Source organism: Corapipo altera, unplaced genomic scaffold, assembly GCF_003945725.1.
Source record: "Corapipo altera isolate COAL_440 unplaced genomic scaffold, ASM394572v1 45, whole genome shotgun sequence".
NCBI classification, from domain to species: Eukaryota; Metazoa; Chordata; class Aves; order Passeriformes; family Pipridae; genus Corapipo; species Corapipo altera.
This window is the reverse complement of record NW_020884877.1, coordinates 25366070-25387518: the sequence shown is the minus strand read 5'-3', so window position 1 is coordinate 25387518 and position 21449 is coordinate 25366070. Positions and strand designations below refer to the sequence as shown.

The 21449-nt window shown below is 39.3% G+C and overlaps 1 protein-coding gene across 3 annotated transcripts in view; it reads left to right on the top strand.

The window, feature by feature from the left end:
- The window catches only part of OSBPL11 (oxysterol binding protein like 11), a 39365-nt gene extending 18155 nt beyond the window's left edge, over positions 1 to 21210 (top strand). For all 3 annotated transcript variants that reach the window (XM_027636889.1, XM_027636890.1, XM_027636891.1), the window contains exons 6-13: positions 2961 to 3162; positions 7411 to 7556; positions 9579 to 9719; positions 11639 to 12137; positions 13743 to 13929; positions 17209 to 17391; positions 17995 to 18148; positions 19524 to 21210. In XM_027636889.1, the coding sequence (XP_027492690.1) occupies positions 2961 to 3162; positions 7411 to 7556; positions 9579 to 9719; positions 11639 to 12137; positions 13743 to 13929; positions 17209 to 17391; positions 17995 to 18148; positions 19524 to 19601 (1590 nt within the window). In that variant the 3' untranslated portion in view covers positions 19602 to 21210. The remainder of the gene's footprint in view (positions 1 to 2960; positions 3163 to 7410; positions 7557 to 9578; positions 9720 to 11638; positions 12138 to 13742; positions 13930 to 17208; positions 17392 to 17994; positions 18149 to 19523) is intronic.
- Positions 21211 to 21449: the final 239 nt, after the last annotated feature.

The window sequence follows — 21449 nt, the reverse complement described above, 5'->3', positions numbered from 1 at the left end:
GTTGATGGAACTTGTGAATATTTACGGGGTAGATCTTAGACCTTAGAATCTGTGAATCTCTCTGTCCACAGCAGACTGTTCTTGCAGATGTCTTGCAAAAGGGTAACTGCTGACATCCTGTTTTTATCCTCTAATAGCAGTAAAGTCTCCAATAGTACTAATGCAGAGACATGTGAAATCCTGCCAGGTACTCAGGAAAAATTCTAGCATTCCTCTGGCTTCTGTGTTTTGTAAGCTGTTTCATCTGCTTTATCTTGTGAAAGAGAAGTTTGTCTTCCAAATTCATTTTAGAACTGAAGCCTTATAGGCAGTTGTTTTTCAGTTTGATTTTCAAGTTACCTCTTACTTGTGATAAACTTCTTAGCAGTGTGGTGCAACACTTACAGCACTTGGTGAACTTAAATAATACTTTCACTTTCCTACCTATTGCATGAAAACAGTGACAACATAGAATGTGGCATTAATATTTATAGAATTGATGCCAATAGCTCTCTGAGCAGTGTTTCTTTTTTGTTGTTATTGTATTTTGGTGTTTGAGAAGCTGCCTTTAAATGAGGTAGTATTTCAGAAATGGCTTTTTCACTTTTTGACTTTTCGAAAGGCAATATGGCATTCAAAATTTTAGGGAGGAAAGGTACGTGTGTGTGAGCTGGAGCACTGAAGTAGTGGCTTGCATTCTCTAATTGGGATTCTCACTGGGTGGGAAGTAAAGTGGAATGATTTTTATTGGCATTGCAAAGAGCACAGGAAACTATTTATGCTCTCTCTTGATTGCTACTGAGTTGGGAGACTCAGCATGATTCTTTACCAACTTCAAAATTTTTGACCTGTACAGATGAAGAATCCTCAGTAGTAACAGCTTTTCTCAATGTTAGTCTGCTTGCTTTTTTTTTTAAAGCTAAAATGCTTATTAGATACAATGCCTACTTTTTTATTTAAAGATATAGTTGAAATACTTCAAGGGCAGGTACGCACCTGTTACACCTGAGCATGATACAGCTTCAATACTTACAAATTCTGTTTGAGAAGCTGTGGGAAGAGCAACTTCTCTTTCAAAGGATCTGCTGGCTGCATGATGACCTTTTTTGATTTTCCTATGAAGTGCACTCTAGCTGGGCCTTCTGTCAGTCTCTTTCCCTTTTACTTCCCCTTGTTCTTGGCTGAATATGTGTCACGCTGCTGACTTGGATACCTTGCAAAGCAGGAGATTTAAGAGGATCTTTATGCTGACTTGCACTAAATGCAGGTGTATGTGTTTGCAAATAAAACAATTGCCTGTAAACTTCTCATTGATATTGCATTTTTAGTCACAGTGCTTTTCATCTTCTTGCACTATTTTATTTTTTTTTTCCAAATCTGAGTGTATAAATAAAGAAAAACTTAGGACTGTTCAAAGTGTGTTGGTTGAAAGGGGAGATGTGCCTATTTGAACTGCAATGCTCAGCATAGCATGGCTTGTTCTATTGTCTGACCTGATGCTGGAATGAAGTGCTTGGGTCCTACCACATAGTAAATTACTAACAGTGAAGGTCACCAGAAGGATTGTCGTGATTTGTCAACTGATTATCTGTGGATTTTGTTTTTTTTAATCCAACACACTTTTTCAAAGTATGGAAAAAAACTGCACACAAAGACTTTTATCACGTTCATGACTGGAGGAAAAGGAGACACATGTTGTGATAGCAGTGGTGTGTTTGCATAGGCAAGGCTGTATATAATTGTTTTACTAGCTTTCTGCCCTGTCAACTCTAAGGCTGACTCTGCACAGTTAAACACTTCCAAAGAGCCAACGCTCTGTACATTCACATGCTACATACCAAGCCCTTAAGTGTTCCAAATACCACATACCGTGACCTTGGATGAATATATGTTCCTTAGGTATTGCATATAATCTTAAAATAGTTCCTAGAAGGGATTGCAGGCAGAAGTACTGAAAAAAAATCCAGTAAGATACTGCTAGGATTGGTGAATTAAAAAGCTATGTAGTGCCATAGCAGTTAAATGCATTAATGCACCTTAGATACTTTAAAGAGATTCTGCTGCTGCTCTGCTAAATCAATCTGTCTTTAGATTTAACTCAACTGCCAGAACACGTAATGATTACAGAGCAGTGCTGTCCAGTTACATTGATATTTGTTGTTCTGCCCCAGAAAGGAGACTAGCATCCCTGTGATTCAAAGATCAGGTAATACTTTTGTTTCTGTGAGTGCTGCTTGGTGGCTGGTGTGCTTTGCCCCTATACTTCATGTGGGCAAATGTGGTGTTACAGATTCTGTGATTTAAGGGTGTGGAGCTCTGTGTGAGGGCAGAAGGGAGCTTAGGGGGGAGAGCAAGGTGGTCAATGACAACAGGACAACTGCAATTTGAACACATATGAAGATGAAAATCCTGCTGGCTTTTTCCCCTCTCTGCAAAGTACATGGTAAGATAGTGATCCTGACTGTGGTGTCAGTGCAGGCAATAAATGATAATCCTTTATGGTTTGAGCCAAAATGAGTAATGTGTTTTTTTTCCTTTGAAGTACTGCATCTCTTCTTGTAGGGAGTGAAAAGATCTTTATACCCACAGATAGTAGAACCTTTTCCAGTCTGTGCAGAGCACGGAGTTTAATTACTTCTCACGCAGAGTGCATGTGGGGTTCCCCTCATCCTTATCAACTAGGCATGAAAGTGTTGATATTTGTTGCAGCAAGTATCATGTTCAAATTCCTTCTTTTTTGAATGACTTTGATTATTCTTTTGCTTGTTAATAAGGTGCCATGTATTGCCATGGGAATTTCATTATGCATTTAATGACTCTGTAGTAGCTGCATCAAGAAAACGAAGTACAGTTACCTTGGCATACATCTGTTACCTTGTGGTTTTATTGTCATAAAATCATTTGGGATCCTCTGTGTGCACAGCTGAACACGTATCACACAGCACTTCCACCCCCTGGTAAGTGACTGTTTTGTTTGACAGATGATGTCTCAGGCTGAGGGCCAGCAGAGAGACTTGATCAGGAGCATAGAATGCCTTCCTGTCTCCGGTCACCTTACGTCCTTGGATCAAGACCTGTTAATGCTCAAAGCAACTTCCATGGCAACCATGAACTGTTTAAATGACTGTTTCCATATTCTCCAGTTACAACATGCTTCTCAGCAAAAGGGATCCTTACCAGCAGGTGGGTATAGGTGCACACAGAGAGCAGAACTCTGTAACAAATACAAATCCTTCCCTTCTTGCGGAAAGGTTCATTCCACTGAATCCATTTTCACATGGGCAAAGAAAACTGGCTTCTTGTGAGTTTTTCCAGAGCCTAACTTGCTTGTGTTGGGTGGAACTCCATGCATGTTATGTATTTTTTTTTTAATATATATAGTATATTCTATCAAAAAGTCTGTGGCAGCAGCTGCATAAATATAACATCTAATTGTTGTACAGCATCTTGCAGCAGAATAAAACTACATAAGGCACCACATCACGAAGACTGCCTTTGGGATGTACTGACCTCTCAGGAAAAGTAACAGTAGAGTGGGAATTTTGTGGGATTGCAGAAACTAGGATATATAGTGTCCAACACAATTCTGTCAAATGTCATAGGTTTTTTGTTTGTTTTTTTTATTGCACACTAAATACCTATTATAAGCATTTACATGTGTGTTGCTTCCATTTCTAGTTAAACATTAAAACAACTCTACATTTGCACAGGTTATTATTAATGTTTTTAATATATCAGTATTCTTGTTTTGAGTTACTATCCTAGTCTAAACCATGGCTTGAGACAAGTGTTGCATTCCATTCTGAGACCAGAACAGACTTGTCGGCCAATGTAAATTGCTTAAAGGTTAAGAAAAAAAGAAAATTTCTTTTAATAAACAACTGACCACCCCAACAAACAAACCCCCTACAAACCCCAAACCTTACTGCTCATGGGTGTGGAGTATGTCCATTCACAGACAGCAGACAAATATGTTGCCCTGTCTGCACAATTGATCACTTCTATGCAAGTAGGATCTTAGCAGATTGTTCTACCTAATTCATGTGCAGTGTATGGAACTGAATGTGTTCGTTGTTTGTAAATTCTGCATTTTATTGTGCCTTTTTTCATGTGTTTACTTTGTGGCTTTTTGTGAGCAAAAAGCTTTTGAGGATTTTCAAATGCTTCTCTTGCACAACAAATCTGTAGATATGGTAAGTATGTAACAGAGTATACTCATAAGTTGTCTCTTGCCTTATCTTTCCCATATTCCTCTCATATTAGTGGTGCCTGCTTTGCCAGGACATATTATTTTAGAGCTGTAGTTAGTTTAGCTTCTAGGATGAAAAAATATGTCCTATAAAAGTATTAAAACTATATAAAAAGAGTTTGTGATTCTGAAATCACCACAGGCGTTAAAAGAGGATATGTGAATGAGTTAACTTTTTTGCTGTATTTCAGTTCAACATTTCATTTTAAAAGTGAAAAATTGGATGGCACCTCTCCGAACCTCTGTCCGAACTCTGAAGTTACTCACACTGAAAGAACTCTTCCCATTCCCTTTGAATTTTTTTGACTTTTGATGAATAACAGTGGGAGGTGCATATCAGAAGTATTTTTGTTTTGGCATTTTCACATGTGCACTACTAAGATGGTTTTTTGACTTGTGTCTGGGGACATAAGTAGGGTCCAGTGAGCACCACTGTAACAACTTAAGAAGAAGATAGCTTTGTTTTGTTTTTTGGTTTTTGGGGTTTTTTTTGACAAGTGTTGTTATAGATTTATAATTTTTTAAACTGTACGAGTAGAAGCTTAGTTCACTGACTGCTGTTCAGTTGGTAACTGCCTGTTAATGTCCAAATCTAAAAAAATTGCTTGGAGACGTCCAACTCTTGGATATCCTAAGGAGATGGATGGAGAGGGGAGGATCAACAAATTGGATGATGCATTACTGGGGCCAGAGTTAAAAATAGACCACTAAAAGAATGCATGTTCCTTTCTGCAGCCTTCCACACTCACCCCTGCTGTGGCCTTTCTAGAGACACCATAATACACTTGTTCCTTTCAAGGATTGCAAAGAATATTATTATTATTATTATTATCATCGTTATTATTATTAAAATCCATTTAGCTTAGATTTCTCCTCTTAACTCAGGAGGGATACTTCTGGTTCAACTGGCAGAGCCTTTTTGGAGGGTTCAGGAGTTAATATAGAAAGAAAAAGAGTTGTAGCTTAATTCGAATGTTGCAGGAGGCTTTTCTATATTTAAATGTAGGAAAACATAACATGAAAAAGGAAAAGTTTGAAATCAAACTGTTCTATCTAATAAAATATATACAAACACTATATAATCTTAGTAGGATCAGAAAAGCAGAGCATCATGCTTCACCTAGACATGACTGGGGTGAAGGAGGAAGTGATGGAGACTTGTCTAACATAACATCAGTTTAAACACAAAGTGGAAAGAAGTACTTTTGAGTCTGTTAAAGCGGTACTTGACTGTGAAGAATGTCTTGGACAAGTACTTGTCAGGCTTAAAAAACAAGAATTAGAAATTATATAAGAGTTCTAGTTTGCTATAAATTGTTAGATGACAAAAGCCACCAAAAAAAACAAACAGAAGAGTGAAAATACTACCCCAACACATCAAGATGTATCATGAATCACAAACTTAAAGATGAACAAGAAAGTTGCAGCTATGAACTTTTTCTAAATTCAAGTCAAAAGTGGTGAAATGTACTGGATTGAAAAAAAAACCAGGTACTTTGTTATCATAAAGGTGAATTGCAGCAACAATTTGCAACTCTTGAGGAACAATGCTAGAAGTAAAGGTTCTACACTGTGGGAGGTTTTTAGTTGTAGCACAGGGGAAGTGCTGACAACTGTTTAAAAAGAAATGGGTTGAAGACGTTTAGGGAGGAGGAGATCACGGGTAAGGAGAATAGTTTGTGCCTGTGAAAAATAGTTGAGAGCAGATTTGAATATGATCTTCCAGTGAAAGAGAAGTATTAAGGTGGTATCTTGTCCATTCACAAAGATTAAAACACAACCTGGTAGCTCAGATATTTTAAAAATACGCTCCTAAGCCCAAAAATTAAACAGCACATAATTATTAAGGTTGCTTTAAATGTGGCTGATAGGGAATATAAAAGGGAGGCTATTTGTTAAATTCAAGCTAATATAGAGGCAGTGAGTGTGGGTTAAGTGCAGCCTAGACTATGCAGTTAGAAATTAGTGTGTTGAAAGTTAAAGCTTAGAAAGCAAGTGTCATGAAGAGGTTTTAAAGATGAGTAAAACCTTTTCAAAAAGATAAGTGTGACAGTGACATTCTGAGCATTTTATTTTTTGACTTCTTTGAAACTTCTGTGTAAATATCTTAAACTGCTCAGGAATTCTTGTTTCTTATTATGTAACAGATTAATGGGTAATAGACTGTGAAAATAAACTACCTTACTGTGAGAAAAGTTGTCTTGGCTCAATAGTAAAGCTGGACCTTTTTCCTGCCCCAGTATTTTCCTGGTGGAAATGCTGCTGTTTATCTGAATTAAGCTTACTCTGTCTGTTGTGGCTGAGGATGTGACCTAGTTCCCGGTAACAGGGGTCTGGAAATAAAGGATTGTGTATCATATAGGAAGAGGAAACAGACTCTTTAATATAGGTTCCCAAGCACAGGGAACTTCTCTCTGGTGGTAGAAATTCAGGTTTCCTAGTGATTTCTATGTTTGCAACACAGCCAAGATGGTTTGTCAGTTTGTGTATTCTTCAGTAAAAACTGATTGGAATCACCTGTACATTTATTACCCTTTGAAAAAGAATGGAACATTTGTATTATTAATGAGGAACCCGATATGTTCTGATAAATTAGCTGGGAGTAACTGGAGATGCTGGAATCATCAGGTGGGTAATAGCCTTCCAAGTCTTGCAGCCTTTTTTTTTTTTTTTTTGACAACTATTATTTATTCAACAGCGTGTGCTTACCTTTTCTGCAGCTGAGAAAAGACAAGCACCTTCTCCAGAGAAAACACTGATGAAAAAACTTCAGCTTTATCTCTTTTTAATGTAGAACTGAGCTGGGTTTGAGAAGCTGATAAGTGAAAAGCAGCTTTTTTTTTTTGGTACCAGTTAAAGAAAATTGTAAGGGTTACTTAACATTCCTGTGATACTGGGTTCCTCCTGTAGTATCTGATTACACCTTTCATGACACCAACTAGTTTCTCCAGTCCAAGTTGCATGTATTACAGCTCGCCAATCGCAGTGTTTGTGCTAATGATCACTGAAGGTGGTGTCTCATTGCACCACCTTTGTTTAGTGGCTGCTGGAGGCATTGGCTGCAGGAGGAGTTGGCTGCTTTCAGCTTATTCCATAAAAAAATAGCTCTTTTTTGAAAAACTGCTGTTTACTGACCTTGCAGAGGATGAGCAAGTTTCAGCGCAAACTTTCTTTTGCTTCAGGAACGACAATCAGTTGGTTGGAACCGAAGATCTCTCTGGCAAACCACTTCAAAAATGGAGCAGCTCAGAATTTCCCAGCAGAGATAAACAAACCAGCATCTGTCAGAGAAGAGCAATCCATTGCAGAGCCCTGCCAGCTAACAAGGGTAAGGTAATGTGAACATCCCATTTCTGTGGGGAATTATTTAGAGGAATATCTGTGAATGTTTCAGTCATATTATGGGAAAATGATTTAATGACAGTTATTCTCATACTTTTGATTAGCTGTACTGGAGGAGGAGTGAGTCCAGTTGCAGTAAATGAAACTCTCCACTTTGTTTTTTCAACAATTTTTTGCTGCTTTATGTAATTAAACATCAAGTGGAGGGAGCCAGTTGGGATGGTAATGCAAGGTGTTGAAATAGGCAGTATTGCCTTGCATTTTGATCTAAAACAAGTAAATAATGAAGTGCAAAAAACCTAACTGAAATTCATTACACTCTCAGAATGGGCCCAAGAAGAGCTACCTAAGCAGACAAAAGACAAAATTGCTGGTCTCCAGCTATTACATCTCCCTGTCTTTTTTTCTAGGTCTTGCTGCATCTGTTTTTCTTAATCTGAACAACTCTCATCACTTGACTTCAGGATGGCTTAGTGTATTTGAAATACAGCTACAGTCTGTATCATTATCAGCTACAGTCTGAATCGTTATAACTGACAAAATGGATTTGAATTGCAAAATACTAAAGTAAAAAACCAGCAGGGATTATGATGAAGAACATGTTTTCCTAACTAAGCTAGAAAATCATAATTACATTCTCTTTATGCTAGTTGGTTTCACACAGTTGTTTAGCTTAGACTGTGTCATTGTGAAAAGATAATGTGCTGGTTTATGTCTCTGCAATAGCACTGGGCTGTCTTGGAGCAAAATCGAAACGGAAAATAATTTTTTCAGTTGCTGCAGTTTATAGTTTTTTAAATGCTTCAGAGTAGTTACCATTAAGTTAGAAAAAGAAAAGAAACAAAGCTAGGAGCTTTCAACTAAATCACGTAATTCCTTTCTTCCAATAATTAAGCAAGTTACAGTTTGAGTACTTAATATATACATGGGATATGACTGATGTTATCACTGCCTGTAGGTATTTTCACCTCCCGTAGTTATGATAGCAAACAGCATGGCATCCTTGGAAAGGAGTCACCTTTGTGATACTGCACTTTTCATCAGGATTTGAGTGCTGTGTGAGGGCTTGGCCCCATGTTTTGGGTAGTTGAGTGTTCATAAATCTGCCTCCAGCCAGGACAGCTGCTCCGGGACAAATAGCTTTGCTTAGGCAGAGGTATATTGCTGCCTTCCTGTGGCATTCAGAGCCTCTCCCTTCTGCATCTGCCTCCCCCCAGCTGTTTGCCCCAGGAGGATGCGGCTCAGAGCCCTAGGAATACCACAGTCCCTTCTGCCTGAAGCGTCTGACTCTCAGCTTGTGGTGTGAGGGTTGTTAAAATGGTGCTGATATAATTTCTACTAATCTGTCTGCTTTAGTTATACAGGCAACCAGCACATGCAGTGTGTGTATGTGTGGGGCTTTGTTGTTGCTTTATAAAACTGCTATAAGTTACTTTTCCTTTTTCCTTCACTGTTAAATATTGGCACTAGCAGCAATATGATAATGTTTGTGAAGAGCAGCTTGTGAAATAGCAGGCAGGATGGTAGTCATGTAACTAGGAACTACCATTTGATACAGCCTCTGGAATAATGATGGCAACACTGGAAAGGCTGAAATAGTGTGGAGGTGGAGGGATGTTATTGAGGTGGTTGGAATTTCTGGTAGTTTTTGCTTTGCTGTTTCTGTGTATGTGCTAGATGCTTGCCATTCTGTGAGCTCATAAAACTTACAGGAAAACAGGTCATGATTTCTTTTAAGGTTTGTTTTTTTTTTTCCATGACCCATTGTGGGAGGTGATGAGAAATCTTAGCCTGTATCCTCTAGATGGAATCTGCACTGAGTTATCTTAATATCCCTTCAAATTCTTCAGCAGTTGTTTATCTTGTGAATAGATTCCGTTGTGTAGCTCTCTGCAGGGGTTTATTTAGTCTCTTTTCATACATGGACAGTTAAATACAATCTGAAGTCCTTTTTGAATACTCTCTGGCCAGTCACATCTTTGAGCTGAGTTTATGGCTCTTATTCCAGGAACCTGAAGAAATAAATCCAGATGAGGAGCTGGAGGATATCTGTGATGATAAAGAAGATGATCTAGGAGCAGTGGAAGAGCAGCGCAGTGTTATCTTGCATCTCTTGTCTCAGCTGAAACTTGGCATGGACCTAACAAGAGTAAGTATAACTGAAGTGTAAAGACTGGCTGCAGTAAAAGTGAAGTATCATTTTAAACTCAGCTTATTGAACAATGTTGTGTTTTATATTAAATTGTGTCCTGTAGCAACTTCAGGTCCCGAGATGTGATGTCCCAGTTCGAGGTAGGTTTAAGAGAAATGGACTGAGGAGGTGGATTTTCTTTAATGCAACTGACAATATCTTTTCTATTACCTTTTCTTTGTGTTTTCTACTGTGTTTTTGTTGCCTTTCCTGTAATGGCCTGTTTTCTTTCCTGTGATTGCACCTGAGTTTTTCTTGCGGTTTTCTGCAGCCTTCTCATATTTTTCTTTCTGCTTTCCTTCCATGATCTCTTTTCTGTCTTGATAGTGCTTTTTCACACAACTTGCATAACTCTACAGCTGTATTCATGCTGCTTCTGAAAAGAAGTTTTCTTTTGGTTCCTCGTTATTGATCCTCAGACACTTTGCTATTCTCATTTCTGTGTTTGCTCACAAGCAGACACAAAAAAATTAACACTGGAGAAAATTGGACTTTACACTTGAGTGCAATATCAAAAGCAAACAGCTTGGAAAAATTAACACTCATTTCCTACTAGACAACTTGGGCAGCAAATCTGGGAGAATCAGGCTGCTACCAGCTTAAGTTCAATTCACTCCTGTAAAGATTTCTTACCATAAGCACTAGGCACTTTTAAAGAAAAAAATGGATTTTAGAGTGCTATGGAATGAGGAAAACACTCTCTCTCGGAATTATTTTTTGAAGCTATTTTTTGGGCACTAGCTACATAGCCCCTAGAAACACTTGTATTGGGCAGCTTACATTTCACAACTTGAGAGGAGAAAAAAAGGTAGTATGAACAGGCTTTGCTGTTTGTGGGTCAAATTTAAACCCTTGCTGCTTAACCAGGAATTGATTAAGTCATTATTTCACTTATATTGAAGATTGGATTTGGGATAACTTTTTCTCTTAGTTGGAACAAATTGTCAAACCCATCTCCCAGTTGTGACTTGTGGCTGTGTATAATGTCTTTAGTTCAGAGCAGGCAGAGTATCAGGGCACTGAAGTGAAAAGCCACTTGAATACTCGAGGTTGGTGTTGCAACAACATGGCAAGTGTATTCAGTTTAACAGGCATGTTTATTAAGAGTTTTAGGTATGTGCTCTTTCTCTTTGAGTGCAGCTGATTTAAATGGGTTGTCTTGATGTCATGGTTGAGACACCCTGTATTGCTGTTTACAATAGTTAGTTATGTGGGGTTAGTTCCCACTACAGGGAAGGAAAAGGCTGATGATACCCACAGCCTCTCACTCCACAGTATTGCTCTTGGCTCAGCAAAGGACAGGACTGGTATTTTTTGTAGTGGTGAATGTAACTGGGAAAGTATAAGGTGCCTCTGCTCAGAGGTACAGGATCAACCTATACTATGCTACTTCTCATGGATGCTTGTTTTAGTTGCTGTGGTGAGAGAGATTCTACAAACTCTCCAGAGCTGGCATAGCTTCGCTGCTTTTCTCTCCGTTAGACAAATCCTCTGCTAACCTCTGCTCTGAACCTTCCTTGCAATAGTTTGAGTTCTTTCATGCTTGTTTTCTCCTCCACAGACATGTGGGACACATTATCTCTTTGCTGCTGTTATATGTTTTGGTTTTTTAGGCTGTTTTTATTTACTGATGCTCAGTCCCTTTCAACATCTTTAGTCCTAATAGTACTCACTGGGCTTTTTTGCCTTGCAAATTGCGTTTCTGGAACCTCTGATCACTGTACTTTGCTCACATCTTACAAGAGGGACAAGAAAGTTCAGTCTGAATGTGTGGTGTCCAAAACAGGACAGAATCCTCCTCTCAGGAACTTCCCTTATAAAATGCCTGTCTCTTTTGTTTTACTTACTAGAGCCTTCTGGGTTTTCTTTTATTGCAGGTGGTTCTTCCCACGTTTATTTTGGAGAAGCGGTCGCTGTTGGAGATGTACGCGGACTTCATGTCCCATCCGGATCTCTTCATCGCAATCACGAACGGCACCACCCCTGAGGAGAGGATGATCCGCTTTGTTGAGTATTATCTCACCTCGTTCCACGAGGGCCGCAAAGGAGCCATTGCAAAGAAACCCTACAATCCCATCATCGGGGAGACGTTCCACTGCTCCTGGAGGATGCCGAAGAGCGACGTAGCTGCTGATGCCGGCAGTAACTTCCCTGCTCACTCCCCCTCGGAGCAAGTAAATCTGTCTAAAGATGTGGAAGGCCAAGCAGAGCTGGACTACTACACAGTAAAATTTGTAGCCGAGCAAGTGTCCCACCATCCTCCTGTCTCAGGGTTTTATGCTGAGTGCGTAGAGAGAAAGATGTGTGTCAATGCCCACGTCTGGACAAAAAGCAAATTCTTAGGAATGTCAATAGGAGTGACGATGGTTGGTGAGGGTAAGTGTAACTTCTGTCTTTTATTCATTTTAGAAGGTTGTTAAAATATTAGTTTGATAGCAGATTTGATGTTATATTTCTCTGGTAGGGGAATACTGCTCGGTAGTTTTGTTTCAAAGACTTCAAAAAAAATTATAATAATCTGCTTGCAAAAGATGTGAGTGGGTTTTTAGATTTTTTTTTTTTTCCACGTACTTCTGGTTTTCCTCTAATCTCTGTGATCTGCAAGACTTAATATATAATCATTGGTGATGTCTTCCTTTATTTTTACTGTTTGCATATTACAGAAGATGCTACAAGTCATCATTGTAAACAGCAAATTTTCGTATGGGGTGGAAAAATAGATAGGTTTATCTTTGCCAAAAATCAGGATTATATTTGGAAATAAAATTTTGACCTTTAAACCAAAGGGCAGTTACTGTGATGTAAACTGATATTTATGAGTAAATTTGCATCAGACATTTGTTAAATAGAAGTGTTGCTACATCTCCCTGTATGACTGTTAATCTATCTTACTATGCACGTTTTGATTTTCTTTAACTAGAAAAATTGGATCCTTTAGGGACAGAGAGAAGGGGAACTGCCCTTTAACTGTGATTTCCCTTTAGTACTAGTATTTACTGCAAGAGATGAGACAGCCTCTCCCATTCTGTGTCCCCTGTGTATATTGCCCAGTAGCTGGGGATTCCAGGCACTTTCATGTAAACTACGCACCGGACAAGGGAATGACCAAGGGAATGGCAGGGGATGTGGAAGGCACATCTCGATGCTTTGGCTGTACCAGGTAATCTCAGAAGCTGATATCTCCTCTAGGACCTTTCTCAAATCAGGTTATACGTTTTCAGGATTTCTCATGTTGTTCCTACTGATGTCAGGTGCCCCAGTGATCCTGTGCTCCGGAGGCACAGGCTGAGGCCGGCAGCAGCCAGGTGCTGTGCTACGGTCTTGTGATGGCAAGAGTTGAACCTTGTGGTTTTGTTTGTTTTTTTTAATAGGAATGACACAAACCGACATATCTTAAAACTCAAAGAAAAATTCTACTATTTTATGAGATTCTTGACATTTATTGCAAAAGCTACTGTCAGGCAAGAGTTGGGTTTATCTTGGCAGAGGTGCGGTAAAGAGAGTTGTCTCTGCTATCTGCCTTCAGATAGGGTAAGGTGTATTATAGGGAGGCAAAACGGGAGTATTAGCCTTCCTCAGGATCTGCAGTTCAGGGAATTCATTTGTTATTTCCTTTTGTCAGTGCAAGTCTTGTCTTGCTGTGCTCCAGAGCCATCAGTAAGAGAGTGACCAACCCTTTTACGTACTACTGAGGAGTGTGTGCACAGCACAGTATTGTGCTTTATGGAGCAGTATTGCTGGGATAAGTGTTTTTTCTCCAAAAGAAACATAAGTACATGTTACTCAGGTTAGTACTTTCAGGAAAATGCTTGTATCTAGAATCTAATAAATGTCACTTTTTTGGGTTTTTTAATTTTATTTTATATGTTGGTGTGAGGGGCTGTGAGGAAAAGTAGTCAGAAGTTGGATTGACTATGTTTCAAAAAGCTGACCTTTTCTGAAATGATACTGATTCAGGGATTCTTGTATTTCTCCACACAGGCATCCTAAGTCTCTTGGAACATGGGGAAGAATACACGTTCTCTCTGCCCTGCGCATACGCTCGGTCAATTTTAACTGTTCCCTGGGTAGAACTGGGAGGAAAAGTCAGCATAAACTGTGCAAAGACTGGGTATTCTGCCAGTATTAACTTCCACACCAAACCCTTCTACGGTGGCAAATTGCATCGGTGAGAATGTTTGTTTGTTTGTTTGAATCGAGATTGATCTCACTGTCTTAAAGGGTTACATGTTGTTTGCAACATGCATTGTAAGTGCACCGCAGGGATCATTGTCTTAGGATTTCTGTGTAAGAAACTTTGGACTATCAAGTTTAAGCAGCTTATAGAAAATCTCTAGGTAAAATTACCTTTTTTGAAGACAAAAGTGGTAGTTCTTTTAATGGTAGTTCTTCACTTGTATGCATGTTTTGAAACTAACAGGTAAATGAAAGAAGATCCCCGGGAAATTTGTTTGGGGTTGCTTCTAGCAAATGCTAGGAAGTGTCTGCGCAGTTGGTGCAAAAGGGGTTTTTTTGACATTTTGTAGTAAGACTGCTGCAGATTACTCTTGTGCTAATATAGACAATTAATTGAGGAAGGAACGAATTGGGTGGTAGTAACACAAAGAATCCAGAGCATTTTGCACTCAGCTGTTTACTGAATCGTGTTTATTTAAATAATGTTGGAGATCATAATATGAAATATGTAACAGCCTAGAACATCAGAATTTCTTAGATGTGGGTTGCTCTCTCAGATTGCAAAAAATCAGCAGTCTTCTCTAAATCATTTTTCCTGAAACAGTAGAGTAAGGCTGTATTTGTTGCTTAAAGAATACAAAAAGCCTCACCTTGCCCCATGAATTCCCGTACATGGTTGGAGTTTAACTTGGAAGTATAGCTCCCCTGTCCCAATGGCAGCTGGAGAACTGAAGCTTTCATGTAATTCTGTTTCACTTGATGCAATTTGAAAGTGACACATCGTTTGGAATTTTTTTCCATTGATTACAATGTATCTTCCACCTTGGGATAGCTCCTCTTGTGCCATAAAAAATGAGTGATAGGATGTAATTTTACTTCAGTGATTTAATTTTGGAAACTGTTTTGTTATTTGTCTCTCTGAAATTAGTCACAGATGTAGAGGCTTTTTAAAGAGAGATCTGTTCAAGGTACTGCAACTATTGAAAATTTGACATGGTGATGATTGGACATTGCCAAAAGAATCTCTTGATGGGGAAGCAGCAGTGTTGTCATGGTTACCCAGAGTGCAAGTGAGTTGCTATGGCAATGGTATAGATTTTTTTTGTAGAGTGACCCTTCTTGTTAGACCTCAGCTGGATATTGGCTCCTTGGTCCTGTACCTCTTTAACTGGATGAAATAGAGGATAATGATAACGAACAGCTAGACATATATCAGTCATGCCAAGCTTACAAATAACTGCTACCAGATTTTTATCACTGGTACTAGTTCAGGCAGGTACTATGATCTGCAATGCTGGGAATGTGTGTCACAGAGCAAAGCAACTTGGAGAAATACAAGTTGTAATGAGAGTTTAATGGAGCAGGTCAACACTGCACCTTAGTAGTGAGTGATACAGCTTTGTTTACTTCAAGCTGAGCAGAGGCAGTAATTTTATGATTGATGTTAAAATACTAGATGTCAGTATTGTGTTGTTACCACACAGTGCTTGGAAAAAATCAAGTCTTAAAGTTGTGAAGATGTAATTGCAGAGTCAGACTGGGCTGGTCTCTGGCATCCTGTGGATTCAGGCTGTTCGTGGAACTCTTGGGAGGAGAAGAGGGACTCCACCATGTGTAGTAGCTTTGGTGAGGTGTGGAAGTCGCAGAATGAAAAGCAGCACAAAATGAAGACTGCTTGCTTGTCACATGCTCTTTCAGTTGGTTTCAGTAATTGTTTGTGCTTGTTAACTTCCACAAAAAGCAAAAATTGTAAATGTGCTTTTATTCTTAAAATGATGAATTTTAAATTTTTGTGATGGAAAACTGTGTATGAGCAGCACATATTTATCAGTCTGTTTGGGATTTTTTAAAGATATTTCTAGTGAGGTTAAATTAGGTTTAAGCTGCTGGACCATGATGTGGCAGAAGTCCTGGCTGCTGCCTCCTGCTGTGAGCTGGCTGTGAGCTTTCCCCGCTTGCCCCAGAGATTCCCTGCAGCTCTGATTTGACTGGCATCCAGTGTCTCTGTGCTGAAAGGTCTGACCTGTTATCCTTGTTTTGTTGCTTGAGAGATTAATTTCTCTATTTTGATGCCAGGTCAGTGCAGACACAGCAGGGAGTGACCAGTGCGTGTGGAAGAAGGGAAGTGGGATTGGTGTTCTGTGCTCCCTTCTTCCTCTGAGTGTGGCACCACACACAGGGTGGGAGCACAGAAGTGCTGCTTTCCTGCTCTCCTGTATGTAGTTGTGGTGTGCAAGTCAGCTGTTCCTAGCTGCTCAGGATGGAAGTGTGGAAGGAGATGTAGCCTGTGCTTTTTGTGAGTGCTGATGAAATGCAGGAAGGGGAGCTGGAGAGTGGTGTATTTTAGGGAGCTTAGGTACAGGTAATTGCAGTTTAATTGGAGCTGGAGATAGTGTCCTTTGTGAATCCTGCAGCCCCTTACAACTGAGAACATCTCAAATCTGGTTTGCATAATGCGCAAACCCTTTTGATTCTTTGTTTCTAGGAGAAAAGTTCTGTTTGAGGGTGGTAACTTGCTTGCCAAGAAGTGCTCCACAACTGGGTCAGGATGGAGTGGGTGTCAGAAGGTCTTTGGACAGGTCTTGATGTTGAGGAGAAAAATATGCATCAGTGTGTGTAATTATGGTGATACTTGAGCACTGTGCAGCACCTTGAATGAAATAGTGCATGTTAGAAAGACATTTTTCACATCTTGTTATTGGCAGAGGTTTCTGTGGATGAGACAGGAAACAAAAGCAGTTCTCCTGATTCCTGATTTCCTACCTTGTTCTTCTGCCTCTGTGTGTCTGCTGCTTATATGAGCACCATAAAAACGAGACCACCTACATATGGAGAACATTGAAATATAAAGATTCGAGATAAAGTGCCAGCGAGTCATGAGATATATTCTTGCTAGAAAGTTTAATTTTTATTAAAATAAGTCTGAACTATGTTCCTGATGTGATGTTTCAAGTGGCAATGATCAACTTCTTGTTACATGTGAACCGGCCTGTGTTAGTTTCTTTTTCATTTTGAATTCCCTTAAAAGGTTTGAAATAAGCTTAAGGTGAAGCCAAAAATGGAGTTTCCTGGGTAACCTGAAGAGAACTAGAGCAGTGAGTGAAAGTCACTTTGCTCTTTCAGCTTCTCCATGCAAATGAAATTCAAGGAACTAACGTTTTTCAAGGCAATGTGGCAAGTGTGCAAACTCATTCAGGATTGAGTGATTATGCAACTAAGAGTCCTCAGGTGTCTTTAGACATGGCCTTTTAAAACCAAATTTCTTTGCTAGAGTCACGGGTGAAGTGAAGCAGAACTCAACGAACACGGTGGTGTGCAGAGTGCAGGGGGAGTGGAACAGTGTGCTCGAGTTCACCTACAGCAACGGGGAGACAAAATACGTGGACTTGACAAAACTGACTGTCACAAGAAAACGAGTCCGGCCCCTGGAGAAGCAAGGACCCTTTGAATCTAGGTAGAGTATGTGCTTGCTCGTACCTGATCCTTTTTGCCCTAAGCAGTCTGGTGAGTGCCTTAGGAAAACCTGCAACTGTAGAAATTATTTGTGCATAGTGCTTAGCAGCAGTGATCTTAATTTTTCATGCTTTTAAAAATAAAAGTCAAGAATACAGAAAAAAAGTGCAAAACCCAAGTGCAGACACATAGTTGTTTATCTCGTCTCTTATTCATGAACAGATGTTTTTTCGAGTTCACGAAGTGCCTGCTAGAACAGAGCCTCCTTATTTTTTTTGTTTTTAACCGTCAGCTGCACAGCTCCTGACAAGGGACATCCTCACAAGAAACTGCTTGTTGAATAACACTTCCATAGCAACTTTAAAGGGTTGGCAAACAGATTGGCACTGCCAGAACCTCAGAGCCATTCCTACCTGCTCCCAGTTGCTGGCATAGCCGTGAGCCCTTACCTGCACAACAGCATCGCACTCAGACCTGGGCTGGTTTTCATGTGTAAGGGGAGGGAATGCTCCTGTTCTGAGAGAACTGCTTGCAGTGATCCTGTAGTTTGAGGGGACGGGCTGAGGAAACTTTTGAACAGTAAAGTAACCCATTTGTTCTGCAGGAGGCTGTGGCAGCATGTGACAGAGTCTCTGCGGGATGGAGACATTGATAAGGCTACAGAGCACAAGCGAGCCCTTGAAGAACGACAGAGGAATGAAGAGAGACTTCGTGCTGAAACAGAAACACCTTGGTGTACTAAATACTTCCTTAAAGATGTAAGTTCCCAAGCATTTAGCTGTTGATGAAGACAGGAGTAGATCTATTATGCAAGCAGGTGCACATGTGTGTCTGTGTCCTGTCCGAATAGAGAATTTGGCCTTAGATCTTATAATTTGGGTCCATGGGATCCATAGGAGTAAGGTAACATAAGACTCCTAAACATGTAAAGGTATGACTTTATTCTTCACTTCCCAAACACTTTGATTCTGTGATTCCCTTGCATCAAAATATTTGCCTGTTTTGTGGTCCAGTTTCCTTTACCAAGCACACGGAAAACAGCTTTGCATATAGATGTGTAAGTAGAGTGTAACAGTAAATATCCAAAGAAAATGATCAGTAGTACTAATTTTGCCTAGGCTGTGTGTGTATGTACCCAGCATATTGCTAGAAAGAGTGAACATGAGTTTATTCTCAACTTTGCACTAATTTTTTTGTTCTTCTACATTAGATTTTGGATATAGCTTATTTGTGGCTTAGCCTGTACTTCAACAATGTTAGTAGCAGTAATATAGTAAGATTTAACAAGGTGAACTGCAGCCTGATCAGGAGGATTGGGGGTTGCTGGTATGATAACTTTAAAACAGGCTTTTCTTGTGATCCAGGTGATGAGATCCTGTTGTGTGGAGAGCTTTGTTGAGCCCTTTGCAAGAGGGGAGGACTTGACTGAAACTTGTGCTGTAGTAGTTTAGATTCTCCTTACAATTAAAGCTTTATCTGTAACACAGCAGTAATGTAATTACACCTTCTTCTTCCCGTATCTATGATTTAGTAAGGGTTTAGAACATAGTCCAAAAAGTTTCTTTTTCTTGGCTTTCTTCCAGTTCTGTTTTGTAAGGTTCAGGACTATCTGTTAGCTCCAATAAAGGTTTATGTTCTCTAAAGCTGTGTTAGTATAATTAGCTCAGACTTACATAGTTGTATTGCTAGTATCCAGATTTAGAAAAGGTGAAATTCTGTTGCTAACCCAAGACACAGACATACTCAGAAAATGTTTAAACTTAATCCTGAGCTACTTCATTTCTAGGTGAGCAGTTGGTCTGTGTTAGAGCTGACAATCCTGGGTAACTGCCTCTCTGCTGGCTGCTTATTTGGCTTCTTAAAGTAATTTGGATCATGGAGTGGAGAAGAGTGGCTCTTTGACTGGGTTAATTACAAGTGCAGTCGACTCCCAGAGAGTGCTGTGGCTCGGCAAGAGCCTGCACGTGTTCTGAAGTAGTGTCAGAAGCCTGCAGCATTCACCTCTGTGCCTTAGTCTGTGGAGTTGAAGGTATAAGCTATGTCCCTCTGGTTTTCACAGTTATCAGCCTAATAGATATGTGAAGGGAATTCTCAGTGTCTTTATTATAACCATGTTTTCTCTTCAAATTGCAGGGAGATGGCTGGGTTTATCATAAACCCCTGTGGAAAACAGTCTCTGCCGCACAAACTCAGCAAACAGACACTAACTAGAAAAAAAAAACCTGCTTTAAGATGAGTTTTCTGGTTTTCCTCTCCTTTTCCTCTGTCTCTCAAAACACAGTAATCACACTGAGTGTCCCCTTTTTATGTAATTGTGCAAGTTTAAATGAGCGTAAAGAAATAACTATACTAGGGCACTTTAAAGCTATTTAAAAAAAGGGTAAAAATCCAAGTTGTAGAGACAAACTTGGCAGGTACATTCAACCACCTTGTTTTTTGTATGACCCAAGAGATTTTATCTGCATTGTGTAAGATTCTTCTAAGTAGATCTGATTGCAAAAGCTGCCTAAGAGAAGAGAGACCTGTTGGATTTTGGAGTGACATATGAACTCTTTTGGAATCTGCATCAAGCCCTTTAATAACTGAAACCTTCTCAGAACCCATGTAGACAATAGCAACAAAATATTGCTGCTTTTATGCCCAGTAATTAACCTTCTTGGCGAAAACTGGAGGGGTGTTTGGAAGATGTGCCCGAAATCAGTATTAAGAAACAGCTGGATCATGACGACCTTTTCTTCGGAGAGAACGTGTGCATGCATTGGAGGAACATGGAATATATGTAGAGACTACTTTTCTTTTTTATGGATTTATAAAAGCAATTAGACGTGTAACCATGGAGAAATTTTTCCTCTGAAATGTTTTAATATACTTGAAATAATTGACTTGAATTGGAAAAGTAATTTGAACACTTTTCAACTCTAATTTTATTAAATCTCTTTGAGTGACTGATTTTTCTCAAGTTATAAAGTAATGAGGTTTGGCCTGTTTTTTTCTCCTCCAACTTATCTTCCCGAGGACTTAAGGCTTTCAAAATGAACAGAAAATGTACAATTTTTGTATTTAAATTTTTCTGCCCATCTAATCATCTCAGAGATGAAGTATCAGTGTTACAAACTGTCCTTTGGATTGTTTTGGTTTTTTTCCTGTGGTGTTGTTCAGAGCAAAGCAGTGAAATGTGACCTTGAATACATGGACTGTAGGTCTTGATTTTTCATCTTACCATAAAAACAAAAAACCAAACAACTGATTATGCTGAGGACTGGGTATTGATTTGAAACACAATCAGATATCAGGAAACTGTATTCAGGTACAAACATCCTTTTTTTTTTTTAATAACTATTTTATTGAAGTCTAAGAATTGCTGGCAATTAAGAATAGTACTTATTATGGCTTTCGTTATTGTTGTAACTACAAGCTACCTTAATTTTTCCAACAGTGGTGCCTTACTCTGTTTTTTCTTCTGATGTAGTCTTCCAATCAGTGTATATAACATTATCTGCCACTTCCCAGCCATGGCAATGGCTGCACCTGATCCAGCATCGTGAGAACTCACGAGTGTGTGATCTGGTAAGATGTTTTCCATAGAGGAGATGCAAGTGTAAGAATGCATCAGAAGGTTTAAATAACCATGTTAACTTTCAACACAAACTGTAAATCATGCAAAAAAAAAAAAAAAAGGAGTTGGGTTTATGCACAACTGTTTTGATCCTCTTGTACATTTTTTTTTTTTTTTTTTGCTGTGAAATGCACTGAGATCTTAATGCGAGTCATAGTCCGTTTGTGAGAAGTGGGGGGGGGGGACAATAAAGATACAAAATGATTCATTTGTTCTGTCTGCTTTCCTAGAGATCAGGTGACTGGAAAGAGTAGGTTGTTATTATCTTTTACGCTGGAGATCTGTCTGGGCTTTCCTTGGTCCCAAAAGTGGGATATTTTGGCACTGTGTGCTCAAGTAGGAACTATATTCTCCAGCAGAAGAATGTTTGGGCCCTACTTGTCTTATTTGTGGTATTCTTTCCAACCATCCTGTTATGATAGTTTTGGATATCCACTGCACAT